The sequence below is a fragment of the Antennarius striatus genome, chromosome 7 (genome assembly GCF_040054535.1).
Source record: "Antennarius striatus isolate MH-2024 chromosome 7, ASM4005453v1, whole genome shotgun sequence".
Taxonomy (NCBI): Eukaryota; Metazoa; Chordata; class Actinopteri; order Lophiiformes; family Antennariidae; genus Antennarius; species Antennarius striatus.
This window is the reverse complement of record NC_090782.1, coordinates 13099426-13121672: the sequence shown is the minus strand read 5'-3', so window position 1 is coordinate 13121672 and position 22247 is coordinate 13099426. Positions and strand designations below refer to the sequence as shown.

Genomic DNA, 22247 nt, shown 5'->3' with positions numbered 1-22247 from the left:
ACCGAAAAATACATTCACAATTCAATTCCATTGTACAGTTTCAGCATAAGGAGCCAGAAAAGTATCCTAACTGTTCATTGGAAACTTCCATTTGATGTTTACTCTATACAGAATGGGGTAATTCCAAATTTATTTGTCATTTCCCAGCAGTGAGTATGCATCATTGCATGTTGCGACACACAGCTGTTTTTAGGAGGGCGCTCCATTACATGTTCCTCGTTCATTTTGATACCATGCCAACCTCAGTCTGTGTATTTCCATAAACAGGACAATGCAAGAGGCCAACATTAAAAAGAGTCTACTTTTGTTGGGTATTTGTATTCATTACTTTCTAACTCACATCTATTTTTCAGCAGCCTTGACAGACAAAGTTAACTGGAATGTTTTTTTCTTTTTTTTTCTCTCTCTCTTCCTGTCCTCTCCTGACGTGCAACTAGTGTCTGCCTGTCATTGGCTGCTCACTTTCAAAACTTCCTCAAAAACAAAAGCTCACAGTGATCAGCTGACCGTGCGAGAAATTGAAAGATATACAGCAGTAAACATCTGTTTTGACATGTTAAATGTTCATGTAACCCCAGCGAGAGAAAACCGAGGAATGTTGCAGTAAAGTGGAGGAAGTACTGGATTCTGGAGGTATTCTGAGGTGAATGTACGAGTCGTCTCTCAGCAACAACAAAGAGAGTGAAACATGAGCACTGAGTATCAACAACTGTCTTCAGCAGAGTCATACACCAGTGTGTTCATAGGTATGTATGTCATCTGGAAGTATTCTATTACATTTAATAGGTAACACTCTATGTATAATTATTCTATTTTCATACATTAAAGGTAGACATCTTGTTTTTTCTGTAATGTCTAATAATGTTACGTTTCCTGGAGCCCAGATGTTTTCACTCTGAGACAAGAGCCTGTATCCATCAAATGTCTCACGATACCTACTAAGAATTGTGTTTCAAACTATGATATTTAAATCTATTTATAGTTCTGTGGTAAATGAAGTTAAGACTGAAGTTGAAGTTAAGACAATTGTAATTTCACAAACCATTTTTCCCTGTACATTTTAATGTGTGAATAATAGCTATGGCTGAAAATTGTTTTGATCATAAATGCAGAAATCATCAAATAATGACCTTAAAATGCCTAAATAAAGTGCAATTAGTTTGCTGTTATAACAAGCTAAGACAGTCATGTGGCTGAAGTATAAATGCATATGTAACTAAAACTAACAGACATTTATTTTCCTCTGCTTTTGAGGACACCTTTAAATGTACAATTTGAAATTTTGATTTCTTATGTTTCTACTGGTTAGAGTACACCGACCCTGTTTGATAGTTAATGGATTTATGAGGTCTGATAATCATAATCTACCCTACCTTGGGCAATAAAACTGGAAGTGTGGTATTTGAAAGACTCTGACATGCAGCGTCAAATTAAAACATGGACTGAGATACATTCTGTGAAATTAAAAGATCCAGTCATCTGTTTCTAAGATTTTAACTTGTCATTTCTCTTCCATTTCCTCATGTATGGATGTACAGTACTTACATTTGGAGGTGGTTACTACCATCCTGTCACCAATACACTACAACAATACGGACCATCTCAACATTATAAGCACAAGATCTGTCATTTGAAATACATACTGGTAAATAACTGAGGATTTGCATGAATGCAGCTCATGGGAATTCATTGAACTTTGTCTGATAACCAAAATTGGAACATTTGACAATGTTAACTTTTGAAACTTATTGAAACTTTTGCATAACTGCATTTCCTCTTCTATTTTAAAAGAAATTCAGTATGCTGTCATACACTAGTCATGTGGCTCTTTATGCATATGGCAAAAGTCACATGATTTATTTTATTGTTGCATTGCACCTGTACCAATATCTCATATTAAACTAACTTCTAGCCAAACTGGTGTCAGGCAGTCAGATCTACATCCATTATAAAATATGTCTGCACACAGAAATTAATGTGAACTTGATGAGTTTTGCCTCTTCTAAAACGTGCACCTCAGGAGCAGACTGCTTCCATAATATTTTACTAATATTTAGTTCACTCTCTGATGTGGATCATTAAACTTAAAGTAAATGCTAAACCTTGCTTCCATCTAGAGGTGCTCTTGGACAACACTTGGAATTCATGCCGGCTGTGGTGTTAACTCACCAACTTCCCAACCCCCATTCAACCCCACCCCCACCATAGCAGATGGCTGTCACACAGGCAGTTCCTGGCCCAGACCATGCTGATTTCCCATCATTCTTTTGTTAATGAGGTCGTTAGCAATGCAACGGACAATTAAATTATCTCAATCTGGCATTTTTTTCCTCATTTGTCTACTGTATGCCGCGCTGTGCATTGTATCAAAGTCAGCAAGTAGCACTGCTCACTTTGTTCTCATGTTCTCTTACGGGGGAATAAAACACCACGGGCAGACGCCCACCTCTAAAACCATTCTCAGGCAGTAGAGTTGTGTAAATACAGCTCTTTACAGAGTCCTTATTGGTGCTTTCTGTTCTGTGATGGTGTGAGATCATCGTCGCCAACTGACTCCAACTTTGTTTCAGTGCATCATCACTGTGTGGGAACAACACAGCCTGGAGCTGCTGCTACCACTGCACAGAAGAAGTTTTGTCAGCTGTTAAAATGTGTAGAGGGGGTGACTTCAGCCAGTTAGTGGAGCACTCACCTTCATATGAAACGCTGCTGAACACTGACACCCCTGACAGTTAATTATGAGAGTCACAGATCACGCAGACGTGTCAGCTTGGCTACGACTGACATGCCGCGTGTTTACATCTCTGTTGTAATGCTGTTTTCTAGTTATTTTCTCAGCAGCGGTGCATCCGTTATTCAGCACCAGAAGTGCCTCTGGCCTTGCCATAATGATCGTAAAAGCAGTACAGATTTAGGGGAATGAAATTTTAAAAAAGGACTTGTGGGTATAATTGGTGAAGCTTCCATCACAGAAATATTTTCAGTCAGGCTGTTGAAAGACTCAGATTGCTTGGTTTCTAGGCTGTCATACCCTATATGGATGTCTCTGTGTGGCTCCATTATTTCCTGCAATATCTCCACCACATACAAAGTTAGTCTGACAATGAGTGAAAACCAACTAAATCTGATGAACTGTTCGACAGGCAGACGGAAAGGAAGCAAACATATGAATGTTGACACGCAGGAGTATTTGAAATGATGATTCATTCATTTATAGACCAGGTGGTTGGTGTCAGTAACAGGGAGGTAATGGAAGTGGCAGCCAGACAACACACATTTATGTGAACAAGCCTGATTTTTTGACTCAACAAAACTTGCTTTAAGAAAAAAAAGTTTATCCTTTTCTTGTTCCGTTAGAGAGCTTGTCTTGTTTCAGAGATTAATGTAAGGTGAGATAAATGCTTGGTCAGTAATAAAATTTGCTTACACAGAATGCGATGGGTTACATTAAAAATCTTTCCTTTGATTGGAAGATTTTTCATCTTAGGATGGATTTTCACCCGAAGCGATCTGGTCCATTGAGAGGCCCAAAAGAGACAGGAGCTTCTGATGCAGCAGTTTATTCCCCAGTAAGGCGAGCCCACAGATGACAGCCAACTCCTTCAGCTGCCTCCCAGTGTTTTGATGAAATACTAATCTTGCTTCTAGCTTCCATCCAGCATTCAACTTTAGACATAATTAGTTATTGGTGAAGATTGTAGGTTAAATCAGAGATGCTGTTTGGTAGCAGCATAAAACCATGAACAGCTCACTAGCCCTGGGCTAGGCCTACACATCTAGCAGCTGGCGCATGATGTTCTCCACCAGTCACCTTTTTTGTCTACTCCGAATTGAACCAGGACAGATCCGTTTTCAGCAGTTGTGAAGTTGTGAAGGTGGAAAACAATGTGAGGTTGTTAACAATTAACAATTTCTAATCCTTCTATTCACCTTGATGCCAAACAGAAATATTACACCAGATCAAGCTTTCAAACCTTTCTTTTGTTCATTTATGCGCTAATCTAGACTAGTTGTGCGAAATATTCACCTAAAGGGTGACTGAAATTAGTATAGTCATGTCTGTCAGGCTGGTGACCCTATCATACCATACTTTGTCACACGCTAGTGTCTTATAGTACTGAACTGTTTGGATAGTTTCTGTGTGTTGCCCATAAGGTTGTATTGTCATCGGTTGGATGGTTGGTTGCTTGCTTGCTTGCTTGGTTGGTTGGTTGGTTGGTTGGTTTTGACTGCCAGCAGGATTACATAAACTTTTACTGTTCCAGGGTTCCAGGAAACTTGGTGTTGCAAAGGCCAGGAAAGGAACATTTCTATTCCACTCTAATTTGCTAGATGGGTCAAGATTATTGTCATATTATTATACAGCATTTTTTGAAATCATATTTTCCTTAAAAATATCACATTGATTTTACAAGAACAAACTGGGGAAGTCTAGGGTTATTCAGTCTCGGCAGAAGAATAAGCTCTGCTGACTTTCCTCTCTAGTTCATATGTAAGAAAAAACCTTCACAAAATATGCTGTTTAAAGCAAAAGAAAACTTAACATCAAAACATGGAATAAGGAATTTAGCACATAAAACTAAAGCCTTCTATATATATACATATATATATATTTATGTGATATTTATATATATATATATATATATATATATATATATATATATATATATATATATATGTGTGTGTGTGTGTGTGTGTGTGTGTGTGTGTGTGTGTGTGTATATTAGCCACCATCCAACCACGAGGAACAAAACTAACAGCAGAGAATAACTACTTTTTTTGTTTTTATTGCCAATCCCCTCTATGCTATTGTGTCTATTGCTTAGCATTTCAATCTGCTACATACTATTTAAAGCCAATATCCCACGATAACCAGAACACAGTTCTAAACCGTGTGTTTAGCATGAAGTTGTACTGGAAATTTTAACAAAAACATTGAAAATATTTGCAAAGGTCATTTGATAAAAATAAAATACAATCATTTATTGTAGAAATTAATTAATTCCTAATACTGAAATGTGAATCTGAGATTAGCCTCTGATGAGTTGTGGAATCAGTGCTCATGACCTCTATCCACTCTTCTTCTACAGAGATGGAGAGAGAGTGTTTTATATGCAGAGATGTTGAACTTCAAGCCAGTGACCCACTGAGGAAATTCTGCGACTGCAAGAATTTACTTGCCCATCACGTGTGTCTCTCTGTGTGGATCCAGAGGGTAAGACAGCCTTTCCATGTTGGAAACCTTGATATTGAGAATTTCAGTTGGGATGGTTTCTAATCATTTGGTGAAATTAGAATTTGTGTGTCTGCACTGGATTTCTAACAGGGAATAAACATGTTTGCCACGTTAGCATTCCTTATTGAGACAAAACGTAGCTGTTTTCCCTCAAGGTAATGAGCTACCCTTCAAATAGCAATGCCAATTAGTTTTACGAGGTTTGCTAACAATGATAAGACGTCATCGTTAAGCAGTTGAAACACAGGCTGAAAGTACCTCATAATGGACTGGCAGGAATCCAGAAAGCTCTCATGCACCTGACACCTGTCACCTACTGAAAAATATCTCATTAACATCTGGAGCACTCCTTGAACCAGTTGCTGTATTGATAATGTGGACACTGATGGGCTGTTTTTAAGCAGCACCTCCAAAAAGATCATTTTATACTCATCTCAGCTAATGAAGTGGATAGTTCTGTAGGTGGCTTACATTTCTGATTCAGTCATGGTGCTCGTTGCTGCTCATGCTAATTACTCATCCTCCATTAATTTCTAGCCAAGTGCTTCTGCTAAAAGAATTGCGAAAATGTATAATTGCCTCAGCATAAGTATTTTCCCAGAAGTAAAAAGAAAAAGTAAATGAGGAGTGTTGATTTGTAGATGTTAAGTCAACTGCACTTATTGTGCACCTCTGCTGTAATTATTTACTTAAAGTAATAAATCTCCTCAGAAAACTAGTTTTTATTCCATGTGAAATGAACATTCTTAACAGGGGACTCGTTTACAGATAATGCACTGATGTGTATATGCTGGTATGCTGTTTTTCATACATGATGTGACCTTATGATGTTACCTTAAAGGGAAACAAATTGAGTCACAAACCTTTCGTAGTTCTGCCTCCCTTCAGTCATCCAGCAGTGTCATTTTATGTTGCTCTGTGAGACTTTTATCAAGCCAGTTATTAAGGCTTATACTTTGATTTTTCATTCGACTATGTGAGGATGATGTACTGGTTCTGATGTGCAGATGCTGTTGTTAGCTATTTTTTACTGAGCCTGATCCATAATTAAGCTCAGGAAATCTAAGACTACATTCAGTTAATATTTTCCTTGTATCTCTCAAACCATTCAGATTTATAGTCATGTGTACTGTTTGACTAAATAAGAAATATGTACCATTAGGTAACAATTAAAAAAGATGACAAAAAACTGCTGTTGAGTTTTCCACTCCAGTAAGCCCTGGGTATTTTTGATACTCCACAAGTGGACCAGACAACGTGCTATAGTGGACCTTTCATCTGCACCACCCATCTGTCAGAACGAAGAGCCACTTCCTTTTAATGTGTCTTACCACTATGCAATTATATGCAGACACACAAGCTTAAACCTATGAATTCAACACACACACAGAGCCCCTCTCTGCTGAGAGTGTGTTCTGATGCTACAAGACTACTTTAGCTTTTCATGTGTGCGAGAAGCAGACAGAGCGAAAGGCTGAGGGAGAGAGCGTGCGACCTTTTAGAGTGCTCAGGGTAGGGAGGCCTTTCCCTTTATGGAACAGAAATCAGCAATTGACCTGTCACTTTTGCTCTGATAGCCATCTCTGGAAAGCAGGTCATGCACATATGTCTAAAGTGCCTCTTAACCGCATTTTATGAAGCCAGAAAATGTAATCCAATAATGATTGGACTTTAGAGAGGGGGCTAGTGAGCTCGGCATAGCATGCACTCTTACAAAAGCAGCTTGAGCATAAAAGGACAAACTCCTTGTCCTTATTTAATTTCACACAACAGCTGTCACTAAATAACAAGCAAGCTGAATTAGAGGAGAAAACAGTGCTGGCATTGGTTTCCACAACTGTTGATACATCCTTCAGCAGCAAAAGACCGTCTGATTATCATCTGAGCTGAGGTATACCATACGCCATCTTTTTTTAGACTGCCTCATTTTTGACCCCCCCCCCCATCTCCCTCTCCTTCCCAGGTTCCCAAAGACAAATAGCATAGCGCAAAACTAATTAGTAACCAGGAACTAGTTAGGAGATGCCCTTTGAAAAACATGTCCTGAGGCAGGATTTAAATATAGGGATCGAGTCAGTGACTGAGTGCGCTGAGGAGATCCCGGCCTCCAGGCGCAGCAGCACTTTGACCTCTGACCCTCATTATGGGGAGTGCATTCCTGGAGGGGTGAAACCCCTCACAGCGCAAAGTACAAGGGCATGGGAGGACTGTATGGCTTGTACCACACCAGCTGAGTGTGTGGCCTGGTGTGTCTCACTGCCCAGCACAACCACGACTGGAGAATACACAGAGCAAAGACGAGAGCTTTTAGAAAGTAATGCTGTTCATCTGCTTCCACCAACAGAGAAATATGTTTTCCATTTTTATAAATCTCCTTTGGAGTTAATAGGAATATGATTCCACCCTTCAGGATTTGTAACACCATCTATTTGAGACTACACAGTTGGGGGATGAGAGGATGGCTTTTGAACATTCGAGCTAAATATTGCATTGATTAAGTGGAGACTGAAGCGTTGCTGAAAGTGTTAACAGATGTAACACGTAATGAGAGGATGAGTTTTCATGATGACATGTGCTACATATGTTTTCTCATATGTGTTTCTGTGAGTTTGTCAGCTGACACGCACTTAACTGTGAGTGTGCATGCCTATATTTCCTTTTAATTGCAAGGTATGTGAATAGTTAAGCCACCCCACCCCCCACCCGCCCACTCTGTCTCCCTCTCATGTGTTGATAATTCTCATCACTGCAAGCAGACTTGGTTTAGATTCATTAGCCCAACATTCATAGCAATCAGGCCACAGTGCCAGGGGCAATGGTCCTCTTTATAAAATCAAATGGCCTAATAGCAGCCTTCTATAATTATACACCATTAACATCGATCAAACCTGTCTCCTACATGCTATGCATATTAGCCGTGGATCTTGCAGTTTATGTTTGAACAGTACAAATCACCTTCTTGTTATTTGCATCTTTGGAGAGTTAGCACCAGTGTATGCATTATAGCAGCATCCAGTTATGGACATTTGATCACTGGTTTCTGTGTCCATAGTGGCAAAGTGGTGTTTAAAAAAAAAAAAATTAGAAAGCACAGCAGTTAGAAATGTCACCAAGCTGTGTGTGTGTGTGTGTGTGTGTGTGTGTGTGTGTGTGTGTGTGTGCGTGCGTGAGTGCGTGCGTGCGAACATGCGTGCGTGTGTTTGTCTAAAGGTAAATGAATGTCAATTATTTCATAATTTTTCGATTGATGCTGTTTGTTGTTTTTTTTGGTAAATTTTGCACTCCAGGGTCACCAAACAATAAAACCTATTATCACCAAAATTAAATTATAAATATGATATAGATATAATGTTTTTATTGATCAAATCTCAAATAGATGGTTTCTCACCCATGCATGTCATACTATACATTTAGAAATGTTGTTTTGATGGTTTACCCTAGTGCCTATAAAAAAATAATGTTTCTTTACAGGGATGTGGAAATGAAGACAGATTGAGATGCATCATCTGCAAAGCCAAGGTACACGTGTGTTTTTTCTTTTTTTTTGGGGGGGGGGGTATTTGGTGACACATTGAATGAGGATGTCTTCATCTATAATATTGCAGTGTGATGTGTAGGTACCGAGCATTTAAACAAACACAGTTTATGTCACTAAACAGTGGCTGCGTCTCACGAAGCAGATTTCAACTGAGCAGATCCATAATACTAATGAGCAATCAGGTCTTTGTTTTGCTCTTTGATTTAACTGGTTTGCCAACAGTTGTGTTCCATATGAACTGTTAGCTGTCTTGTGTTCCTTATGATTCCAGCATGCACTTGCTGCAGAAAATCAGGAAGAAACGTTATAATATTTGGCAGGATACAAGACACCTAATGACAAAATCTGTATTCAATTCTTGAGCAGAAATTAATCACGCTTTCCTGTGCTACATTCCCAATGTAAATTTTCTGTCAACACATTTTGTCTTGTGTTTGTAGGTTTATTAGTATGAAATGGTGGAGCTGATGTGTCATCACAGATGGGCTTGCACTTTGGATAAGGTGGCCCCATTACTAACCATCTTAGATTAGGAAGTTTGCTGTTGATGTGTTGTATGTATTCATGCGTGTGCCGTGGGTCAAAGCATCAGATGCTGGCTAGCGTGTGTTTTATTCATCTTTTGCTCCACAGCTCTGGGTTGAAAATGTAATCTTTGTTGTCTGTACTTGTGTATATGCATAGGCGGGGCCCACTTACTGGGAGAAAATGTCACAGTAACTCTGACAACGACCTTTCAGGATTTGAAGATATTTTAAACATGAAATCATGGATCCACACACAGTCACACATATGAAAGCTGAATGAAACATTTGGTCTGTGCGGATGGCTCCACTGACTGTTTTTATTCATATAAATTTGCCTCTCTTTGGGGTTGAAGAGCAATTGGTGCAGTATTTACAAAAGACTCTATTACCTATACAACTTTCTTTAAATTTTTCACGTTTTCTTTGAAAATTGTCTAAAGGTTGAACTCAGTGTTTCATGTGTGGAAATATAAACTTTGATAATACAAGGAATTGCATGATTTTTTTTTTCACGTTTATCAGCAGAGGAATGGGTGTTTGACTTCCAATTGACATTTCTTCTTTTCCTTTCGGCTTTTCCCTTCAGGGGTCGCCACAGCGAATCAATTGCTTCCATCCAACCCTGTCCTTTGCATCCTCTTCTCTCACACCAACTACCTTCATGTCCTCCCTCATTACATCCATAAACCTCCTCTTTGGTCTTCCTCTAGGCCTCCTGCCTGGCAGTTCAAAACTCAGCATCCTTCTACCAATAACTTCACTATCTCTCCTCTGGACATGTCCACACCATCTCAGTCTGGCCTCTCTGACTTATCTCCAAAACCTCTAACATGTGCTGTCCCTCTGATGTACTCATTCCTGATCCTATCCTTCCTGGTCACTCCCAGAGAGAACCTCAGCTTCTTCATCTCTACTACCTCCAGCTCTGTCTCCTGTCTTTTCCTCAGTGACACTGTCTCTAGACCAAACAGCATCACTGGTCTCACCACAGTTTTGTACACCTTTCCTTTCATTTTAGCTGAAACTCTTCTATCACACATCACACCTGACACTTTTCTCCACCTGTTCTATCCTGCCTGTACATGCTTCTTCACCTCTTTTCCACACTCTCCATTGCTGTGTACTGTTGACCCCAAGTACTTAAAATCCTCCACCTTCTTGATCTCTTCTCCCTGTAACCTCACTCTTCCACTTGGGTTCCTCTCATTCACACACATGTACTCTGTCTTACTGCGGCTAACCTTCATTCCTCTCCTTTCCAGGACAAACCTCCACCTCTCTAGCTTCTCCTCCACCTGTTCCCTGCTCTCACTGCAGATCACAATGTCATCTGCAAACATCATAGTCCATGGAGATTCCTGTCTAACCTCTTCTGTCAGCCTGTCCATCACCATAGCGAACAAGAAGGGGCTCAGAGTTGATCCCTGGTGTAGTCCCACCTCCACCTTGAACTCCTCTGTCACACCTACAGCACACCTCACCACTGTCTTACAGTCCTCATACATGTCCTGCACCCCTCTAACATACTTTTCTGCCACTCCAGACTTCCTCATACAATACCACATTTCCTCTCTGGGAACCCTGTCATAAGCTTTCTCCAGATCTGCAAAAACACAATGCAGCTCCATCTGGCCTTCTCTGTACTTCTCTATCAACATCCTCAAAGCAAATACTGCATCTGTCGTACTCTTTTTTGGCATGAAACCATACTGCTGCTCACAAATGTTCACTTCTGCCCTTAGTCTAGCTTCAACTACTCTTTCCCATAACTTCATTGTATGGCTCATCAGCTTTATTCCTCTGTAGTTGCCACAACTCTGCACATCTCCCTTGTTCTTAAAAATGGGCACCAGCACACTTCTCCTCCATTCCTCAGGCATCTTCTCACTATCTAAGATCCTGTTGAACAACCCAGTCAGAAACTCTCCTGCCACCTCTCCTAGACACTTCCAAACCTCTACAGGTATATCATCAGGACCGACTGCCTTTCCACTCTTCATCCTCTTCAGTGCCCTCCTCACTTCATCCTGACGGATCTTTGCTACTTTCTGGTCCACAACAGTCACCTCTTCTAGTCTTTTTTCTCTCTCATTTTCCACTTTAATCAACTCTTCAAAGTACTCTTTCCATCTTCTCATCACACTGCTGGCCCCTGTCAATAGACTTCCATCCCTATCCTTAATCACCCTAACCTGCTGCACGTCCTTCCCATCTTTTTCTCTCTGTCTTGCCAACCTGTGTAGATCAGTCTCTCCCTCCTTACTGTTCAACTTAGCATACAAGTCATCATAAGCTTCTTGTTTGGCCTTTGCTACCTCTACCTTCACCTTACGCTGCATCTCCCTGTACTCCTGTCTACTCTCCTCAGTCCTCTCAGTGTTCCACTTCCTCTTAGCTAACCTCTTTGTCTGTATAGACTCCTGTACCTCCTCATTCCACCGCCAAGTCTCCTTATCTACTTTCCTTCCAGATGACACACCAAGTACTCTCCTACCTGTCTCCCTGATCACATTAGCTGCAGTTTTCCAGTCATCTGGAAGCACCTCCTGACTACCCAGAGCCTGTCTTAACTCCTAAAAGTCATGCAACACTCTTCCTTTTTTAGCTTCCACCATTTTGTCTTCTGCTCTGCCTTTGCCCTCTTCATCTTCCTCACCACCAGAGTCATCTTAAACACCACCATCCTATGCTGTTTGGCTACATTCTCACCTACCACTACTTTGCAGTCACTGATCTCCTTCAGGTTACACCGTCTACACAAGATGTAGTCTACCTGTGTGCTACATTACTTCAAATTGACATTTAAGAGGCAGTATTTCTTAGAATTGTGATGCTAACTTTACTGATGTGCTACAAACAAGCCAAAATCATCAAATGAATACTAATACAGTATAAACTGACAATTTAATACATTAAATTAATACATTTAACAATTTTTTATGACATTAAGCGAGGTTTCAGTTTAGATACCAGTGACTAAGTGGAAGCTAGGGTAGCTATTTGCTTTACAGGTTTCTCTTCCACCAAAGTTGCTGGTTCCTTTAAGTGGCATAGCCACCCTGTCATCCTCCACTCAGAATGTGATCGCCAGTGTACATGGTGTGAAGGCTTCAACCATGAAGGTGAACAAATGGTTCAAATCTGATTTTATTTTATTTTGTCTTTTCAACACCTGCTGAGTCATGTTAGCTCCCTAACACTTGGTGCTTTATTTGCTCCATAAATTGTGGCTTAGCTAGCTTTGTTTAGTAGAGAGAGGGGGCGGGGGTGATGAAAGGCTGATCTCAGGTGTGTTTGATTGACAGTAAGTCTCAAGTGGGTTGATATTGATTTGACAGCCCCACCCTGGCAAACACAAAGAAAAACCAAAGAAAAAATAAAGACAGGAGATGAAGGCATGCTACGAGGGTTCATCTAAATTCAGTAACTAATTATCTAAAGAATAATTCTCATATCCAAAGCAAAATACAAGATTGTGTGAAGAAAAGTTATTTCTGTTTCAAAAATGTCTTTGTATTATATTTTGGTTTAAGTTCTACAATATTATTTTGACATTTAATATTTAGGTCATATTGATGTAGCCATTTTAACGCAGATTCAGGTATCAATTCCATGTTGCATGAAAAAAATAAATATAAGTTCTACTTAATCATTGAAATTAATGCTGCTTCAACAATTGTTTTTCTAAATTAAGTGTGCTAGAAAAGAATAAGGGTGTAGAGATGGAAAGTGAATATGCTCCACGCAGAAAAGAGTCAAACCCGGAACATTCTTGCTGTGAGGCAATAGCGCTACCCAATGTGCCACTGTCTTGCCCAAATAATAAATTAAAATACATATATTTATAACAGCTTTTCTAATTTGACATTCAAAATATATGCTTTGTGAATACATTTATTTATTATATACTAAATCTGTAGGCTGTTAAATTAAAAATTAATTGAAATTAAAAAGTGGACTAAATATTGAAAAAGTTTACCAACACAGTTTTACAGACAAGATAACCAATAATTTTTCTGCACTGTAATTCACTGATTGGCTGTGGCAAACAAGGTCAAATTATATACTAAAAAAGATTTCTGAAATCCTGGCATGAGCTGTCATTCTAACTTGCAGCCTCTCACATGTACCACATCGCTCTTTCAGAAGATGCTTTTTTTAAAAATCCCTGACACTATTTGGCTGCTGGCAAATACAATATTTCAGGTGTTGCATCCATGCTTGCTCTTCCCTCACCTACAAGGGGACATTTCTTCCATTCTTGCAACATCTCCAACTTGCCATTACAGTTGTCTTGGTCCATTGTACCAATGGCATCATCATCAATTATTAATGCTGAGCAGTACATGTCTGAGAGACATCCCACTTAGAGACTCAACAGCTATGAACTGGGGTTAGTGGCAGGACTGGTTTATGCTGAAAGTGGCAGCCGTGCCATTTAAAGAATGATTGTTGGGGAGCTTAGACTGCATATTAACATGAACTTTACTGCAGTTAGTTAATGCATCAGTATAACAACATTTTAATGTCTGCAGTGGCATGGCCGTTAAATATTTGTCCAGAGATGAATGTGTAAGCAGATCAACAATGACTGTGATGATCATAATGATAATCTTTTAGTCCTGTGCTGCTATCACTCTTTGCTAACATTAAGAGGCTGTTGCTATTAAGACTTTACGCAAGCGGTGCTCATCACACAGTGTAAAATTAAGAATGCCAATTATTTCATTTTATTTGTTTTTTGTATTGATTGTGTCTCTTTCTCACACATTTATCCCTGCTTGCAACGGGGTCTCAAATGTGGGCCATTTGTATGAGTTATGCTAATTTGTTGAGGCAATGAATGCATTAATTTCATTAGCACATGGCCTCAAAGCAATAATTACCAGAGTAGGTGTGTCACAAGCAATCATGTTAAAATTTGCCAGTTAATTATTAAGATTTTGTTCTGAGGGACCTGAATTTGACATGAGTCGCCGAGGGAAAAAGAGAGAGGAGGAAGTTAATGCATTCCAGGGGCCGAGGCTAGGTGCTTGTTGTTCAACACAGTGGGGGTGGCTGTGGCGTTGTGGACCTACTGGCACGATTTTTGCATGTTGACAGCTCACATTCTGGACTAATTACCACAAATAGCAATGGGCTAGCTGGTGCACAGTCAATCCAGGAGGGTGTAATTATATAGAAGAGGTCTACATTCTGGAGCCTCTTAATGGCCTCTGCTCCCTTTGGTTGAAGTTCAAAACTCCCCACATTGGTGGGGAGTTTTGAAGGAGGAAGAAATTCAAGGTTTTTTTTCTTGTTCCTGATTAGTTCTTTTCTGACACAGAACTGAAGTGGAGAAGAGAGACAATGTGTTGTAGCAAGGGTTTGCACATTTATCTAACTTGTTGATTGGTTGAAACAGAAAAGCTATGGCTGAAATGTCTAATTCTAAGAAATGATTAGTTACTTAAAGATACTAGTACCCTTGGACACAACCAGAGGACCTTTGATACAATTGGATAGAATGTACTGAATAACATTTAAATAGTACTTGAATTAAAACTGAAAAAGGATTATTTTATCATATCATTACAGACGTTTCACCCTAGAAAACTGGTTTCTAGTCTGCAATCAATTTTTATAAATTTGTATTTTTAAAATCGTTTTTATATGACATTCTCTGTTACTGTCTATGTTATTCTGAGTATAACTGGAGCACAGACGCTGTGCTACATTATCCTTTTGTTTTTCTAAAGAAGTTAAGGTATCAAATAGTGGTTGCATGGTGAAATGTAATGGATACTAAGATAAACTCAGAAAAAACATCTGGAACATTTTCTGGGTTTTTTTTTTCTTTTCTTATAGAGCCACAGATAATGTGATCAGAAGGTAGATCACACTAGTAATTTTTGATTTTTGGTTTTACTTAGTCGAATGTACCAAAAATTAGAGTAGATGTCATGAATTCTCTAAATTAGTCTTGCGTTCTATACCTGGTGGCCTAATGGTGCTAATCAAGGCACAGTGTTGCCGGGCAAATGAATTTCTGCTGACTGGCAATTCTTTATTCTGCATAGCTATAATGTTATCTTCAGGGCATGTCTGTCAAGCAAATCTACATACAACAGCAAGACACACACACACACACACACACACACACACACACACACACACACACACACACACACACACACACACACACACACACACACACACACACAGGCACAAAACAGAACAGGCTTCTGTAACTCAACAATACTAGTGCTAATTGAACAACAGCTGCAGTATAAAGTCTCCCAAAAAACAGCACCCACCAATCTACTCTCATTTAGATGGAGTCACCTAAGGTTCAACAATCATAAAGTTTCTAATGACTTACCCTCAACATTAGTCTTGAGATGACTCCAGTCTGATCAATAGATGCTAACCACATAAGCCTCACAACATGCTCACGCCAAGTTCATGGGGCTAATCTACAAAATGAAAAACAGTAAAACATCATTAAACATGACAGAACTGGCGACTCTCTGGTCTGAAGATGATGGACAGCTGACATTGATCCATCGCTGATCCTGTACCATCAGTGGACTGAGAGCAGTCCAGAATAAAATACACTACTGTTTGCCACCAGAAATAAAGTCTCTCCATTCAACTCTTATGCTGGCCCCTCGGAATTAATTAATTGATAATGATCACAGAGAATGTCCAGTAAGTTATGCCTGGTAGTCAGTTCAGTGGGGTGGGTCCAAAATTTTGAGCACTGTTTTTATTTACTGTCAGAAATTTGTAGTACACTAAACATATTTTTAGAGAAATAAAAACATGCTTGTTTAATACAATATACATGGCTATTAATTAAAATCATATTAAATCTTATTTATTTCAAAATATAAGAATATATTTATAAAATAAATTAAGCGATAAGAAGATTTTTTTCTCCTTATGGATATTACACCATTTCACCATACAGGAATTTCAGTGAACCACAACCGTAATACACACATTAATTTGTACTAACGTTTTCCACACCTAAATGTAAGTGTATATAATTAACAAGGCAGTTAGAGTTACAGTGCCTGATATGTGTTTTATGCCTCAGGAATTATATTGTTTTCATGATGATTAGCTCAGAAGAGAAATAAGCCCAGACAGAGCAACACCCGAACCCAATAGATTAGTTTATGTACACAAAGTTTGTGTAACTTCAAAAATTCTGCCCCATTTGGAGCCTTCCCGCCTCGTGTCTCTCAAGTGTCTCCTTAAAGGTGTTACCGTTTTCATTCCCATCACCCTTTTTGAAAAAAGAACGTTAATCATCACTTGATTTCATATGGAAAGCAGATTATCCTTCGATTTTGATGAATTAAATACAGCAGCTGCCAGACTCTTCATTTGACTAAAAGCAGGACATTCAGCCGAGGCCTCTCGTATGTCACTAAGCCTCTGTCAGGACGGCGCTGTGACAGGAGATGACACATGAAAAGAAATCCTCCTCATGTCTCTAACAGGACAATGGAACATGGCCTTGAGGTGTGTGTGTGTGTGTGTGTGTGTGTGTGTGTGTGTGTGTGTGTGTGTGTGTGTGTGTGTGTGTGTGTGTGTGTGTGTGTGTGTGTGTGTGTGTGTGTGTGTGTGTGTGTGTGTGTGTGTGAAACAAACTGGGACCTTTTACTGCTCTGGATTCCATCCTGTGAGGACCAGCAGTCCCAATGGGGACCAAAGATTGCAAATCACTGAAGTCTGTGTCAGGCTTAAAGTAAGGTTTGAGTTTAGATGTACATGATGAATGGAAGTGAGCGCATTATCCAAAATGCCAGCAGTGTATGTAACTCTGTGTGTAGGTATGTGTGCACTGTGTAGTAGTGGTCTGCTGTATACAATATTTTGAACTTTTCAACATAAAAAAAAATTAACAGGAGTCTTTTTTGTGTTAGTATCTTTGTAAATTAATGTAAACAGTGGTTGACTCTTTGATAAAGCAGAATGTAACATCAGCCCATTCAACAGAGTCAACCACACTATTGTATTTCATGTTCATAGAAGACGTTATCATGAATGAATAGTACAACAGACTCTGACCTCAGCATGAGGTATATATCGCAAAACGGACTGTGGAGTTGATGTTCTCATTTCCTGAAAGGCATGAGCCAATCAAATTACCATTTATTTGATATAATAATCCGATATCAAATCAAATATATCATAATTGTGTTTAAGTCTCGTGGTTGCGACATTTACAAAAAATCATTCAAAAACAACACCATTCTGCTGCTAACAGATGTCGGGTCCTGCATTGTTACTACTTCGTTGTTACTATTGCTGTCTGGGGAGGAACAGGAGAGACCCACTTTATATCTTCATAGAATGAATAATGAATAATGTTTATTTTATATCATAGTGGACTTACTCTTTCACTGTTATTTAAAAAAAATACCTGGACGTTTGGTAATTTTACCCTTTTTATTTCACCTCTGTGCCCTTCATCTTCCTCCTGCCATCCTTCCAGGAGCACAATTCATTTCAGTTCCTGTTTGGGAGGGTCCTGAGACTGATTCAATTAAACACACTTTAATTGGCTTTCAGGCATCCAAACTGAAACTGATGGAGAATTAATAACAACTCAAGTTGGTCTCTGTTTGCAACCTTGGAAACAAAAACAAAAAAAGAAACTCATTTGCCATTTTCCATATGTCTGTTATGAGAGTTCAAAAATAGTCTTGCAGAATACATGGTGGTCACAGTTAGTGTGTGGTCTGAGATCTGGCTATGTAATTCATCTCTTTGTCAGCACCCTGGATATTTGGTGCAAATGTTGTACCCACAAAAACACAGCAGAGGCCAAAGAAAACCCTGCACAAATACAGTATATTTTACTATTCCATCTTTTGCTAGAAGATGCATATGGTTTCAGAGAACACAGCGTCCTCTACAATCATATCCATTAATTAACAAAGCATGATAAAACACTGTCCCTGTTAAGCCTTTACAGTATGCTCTCTCTTATTTGCTCTTCATTGAAGCACATGTGGCACAAAGCAAACATACATCTAATAAAAGATGTGTGTGTGTGTGTGTGTGTGTGTGTGTGTGTGTGTGTGTGTGTGTGTGTGTGTGTGTGTGTGTGTGTGTGTGTGTGTGTGTGTGTGTGTGTGTGGCTCACTCTGGGTCCACAGAAAGAGTAATCATTTGCAAATCCATTACGATTTCAGCATCTAACAAAAGAGGAGTTGTGAAATGGCAGGAAATGATGGCTACTAAAATGAAGGTTTGAAGTTCACATATCATTAACAGCCATGAAATCAACTTTTTCTCTGACTGTGCTTTTCCCCTAGAGCCCGCCTTTGTCTTCAAACAGCGCCAAAGCAATCATTATGCTCAGACATAATGCACTATAATGACAGTAATTTCAGTATCAAATTTTCAAACGTTATGCCTTAATTCATTGTGGTTAAGTAGCTTAGTTGTAATTCACATTTTCTACCCTTCTTAGAGACATTTACATACTGTCTCAATTACATGTGTTGCCTTCAGAGCAGCTGAGGTAGTGAATTAATTTTTTACATTCATATACGACCTTTAAAGATGCAGGTCAGCACATGGCCAAAAGCACATTAGACCACATGTACAAGGACTTCCAGGGTTTGAATTCAAATAATATTGGCGGTTTGTCTTTTGGATAACAGACGCTAAAATCAATATGGTCTTAGCCCATCTCTTAATAGCTTCTGACTCTACTTTCCCATCTGTGGTAAGGAGATCCAAAGGCATCAGTTCCTGCTGATACGCCACATACATGCTTTCCCTTTTAAAAACAAAAAACTATCATCAGAAACTTCTACTACAGTCCTTTTAATTAAATGTTTCTCAAACAGAAGCAAGTTTCGGTTTAGCTGCAGATAAGCACACATTTAGCACCGTACTCAGTGTTAGCAGCAGAAGGGTGGATGTGGGACTGAGTCAAAATAAACTAGTGTGTGTTCATGGTAATGAAAAACATGTCACCCAGTGCAACAGAGAGACTCATTCATGTGTTTTTTAGTAGTTCTTGGACATAGCAGATTTACAGCATGGAGGAATAGAATCAATTAAATTTTATTTTTCTGGGTTTTTCAATGTGATTTGTTGACAGTAATGAAATAAAAATAAGTCAGGACTCCACTGAGGCAACTCAACTTTGATCCGGATCACCACCAAAATCGAATGGATTGCTTTTCGGGCCATATCCTATCTCTCTAACAAACTTCATTAAAATTGTTCATAACTTTTGAGTGACAGACAAACAAACGACAATAAAAAAAAATAAAACGAACCACTCTGATGGACATAAGCCTTGATCTCAAACATAATAACTTCAGTGGTGCTCAAAAACTGAATATTTCCTATCTTCCAGTTTAGCCACCATGCCCCACCTTCCACAAAGGTTTGTCAAAATCATTATACTGGCCGTATTTAGGTAAACGTTTATCATACACACACACACACACACACACACATACACACACACACACACACACACACACACACACACACACACACACACACACACACACACACACACACACACACACACACACACACACACACACAAATACACATATACATAAATTTATATATATATATATGTGTGTGTGTGTGTGTGTGTGTGTGTATAGAAATTCCACGTCTTTATCCACATCTACACAACAATTAAAGGGGGTTCTTTCCTGGTGCGAATGCCACACACAAAACACGCCACCTTGCCATGTTGATGAATGTGGAAAACATCTGAATCCTCCTCTCTCTCTGGATCTGCATCAACATGTGATGATTTCTTTCCTGTTCCGTACACCACTTTTCCACCACCTTTCATTAAAAATATGTCCAGCTGTCTGGACGTGGGCTAAAACATAACCCCCTTGGTGGATATAATAATGACTGATAATTATTTTTATGACTTTGTTAATATTATTCAACTCTATTTCCCTCGCACATAGAGTGCATGCCTTTATTTCTGCTTGCAGTTACATATAAGACATGATATGAGGCAGTACTATGGTGGTCTCATTATAATGATTTGCTGGCATTGTAGGTCTAAACATGAAGCCCTGATAACTACCTGGGCTTGATACATGATAGGCCTTAGACCTACGTGATGCTGGTGATCACTACACAGAACAGTTGTGTCATTGACTGAAATTATTATGAGAGAGAAAGCTGACATAAAGGGCATTTAATTAGAACTATTTTGGCCTCTTCAGACACATTCTAACTTCTGAAGTATATGCTTATTCATGAATCAACATCCCCCTCCTAGCTGACCCTGCTAATGTGGATCAGTATTTTTATTATAAGGCCCCTTGCAGCCATTATGAACAGAACAGAATTTTGAGGGAATCTGACACCCCTGCCCGAGGGTTACAGCAGAATGCTAACGAGGCCACAGCGACATTTCCATCACCATACAGTCAGTCGCACCATACATCAGCTCGCTGCTGAATATCTCCCAGCAACGCATGAAGTCAGTGACAATTTCAGACGTAACACTTTATTAGCATCCCTCCCATACCCACGGTGTAATGAATGAGGCAATTTAAACAGGATTTACGATATCTTTAAAACTTGATTGCTTGGAATTTGAGAATTATTCATAAGACTAAAGCATCATTTGTCATATAGCAAGTGCTGTTTTGGTGAGAACAAATGGTTTTGTTGTAGTTTTTCAAATGAACTCCTTTTCATCCACTCTCCAAATAAGCCATTTGTATGCATATATGTCCACACCATACATGTAATTAAAGCGAATGAGGCTCAGCTGACAACTCACAGAAGTCTTCATCATCATGCATTGTGAGACTACAGAGCTAAAGTAACAGATATGAATGCAGGTGATTATGAACACACATATTTGTGTATTGTGTTACACTACAACTTTTGTTTGCTGCAACTCTCAGGTGTTAGCTTCATATTAACCTCTGGTGAACTTCTCGTATTGAACAACACACTTAAGGAATTATATAATCTCCCCTTAAGTTACATTTCCTTATTTTCACAATGAAAGAGGAAGAGGCTTCCTCGCCTTGTTATAAAGATTATTGTGTTCACTTCCTGAGGCGGTGTGACCATGCTTTGTGTGTGATGCCCAGATCATCTCTCAATTACACCAGGATCCTGAGGCAGAGGGTGGGGACCCAAGTGGAGGACCAGTTAGTCACACTCACACATGCATGCACGCACGCACGAACACACACACACACACACACACACACACACACACACACACACACACACACACACACACACACACACACACACACACACACACACACACACACACACACACACAAATTCGCTGCTGTAGCTTGGAGGCATGGCTTACTAAAGCCACAGCCAAGAATGAGGCCTCTCAGGATAGATTTACACACAAATAAAACCAGTCTTATCTTGGCCCGCAAGTGAACGAGACCTGATTACACGGTCTACATTTCAATTCTCAGATGAAATACAGACAATTTCCTATGGCCTATTTAAACCAATTCCAACCTGCAAACACCATTACACCAAATCTGATATCAAAGTCTTAAGACCTTAAAAAAGTTCAGATCTATGCTGGGAAACTGTTTACGGAAGGATGCTTATTATTTTGTGACCACAGCTTAAAATCTGATGACTTGATGAAAAAACAAATGACAGAAACAATAATGATCATAAAAATATAGCACATTGATTATCTGGTTGGCAAAACATGAACAAAAGAAAGATTTTTTCCTTCATTAAAGGAAATCAGAATAATTTTCTTAAATTAGTTTATTTCAGTTCAGTTTATGTTACCCAAGTTGACATTACTTCAGTTATTGTACATGATACAGTAAACAAAATCAAAATTTTACAGTAAAATCAAATCAGTAGTCTTTAAAATAAGAAACTGAAAAAGACTTAGGCAAATGTATGATGGTGATACAGGCTCAATGCACGATTAATAACTTGC

General features: G+C 39.1%; 1 protein-coding gene across 1 annotated transcript in view; it reads left to right on the top strand.

Annotated features, from left to right (window-relative positions):
- The first annotated feature begins 410 nt into the window (after positions 1-410).
- Positions 411-22247, top strand: part of LOC137598909 (uncharacterized) — a 71044-nt gene continuing 49207 nt past the window's right edge. Inside the window, exons 1-3 of the mRNA XM_068319474.1 lie at positions 411-746; positions 5091-5215; positions 8708-8755. Coding sequence (XP_068175575.1) covers positions 689-746; positions 5091-5215; positions 8708-8755 — 231 coding nt within the window. The 5' untranslated portion in view covers positions 411-688. The remainder of the gene's footprint in view (positions 747-5090; positions 5216-8707; positions 8756-22247) is intronic.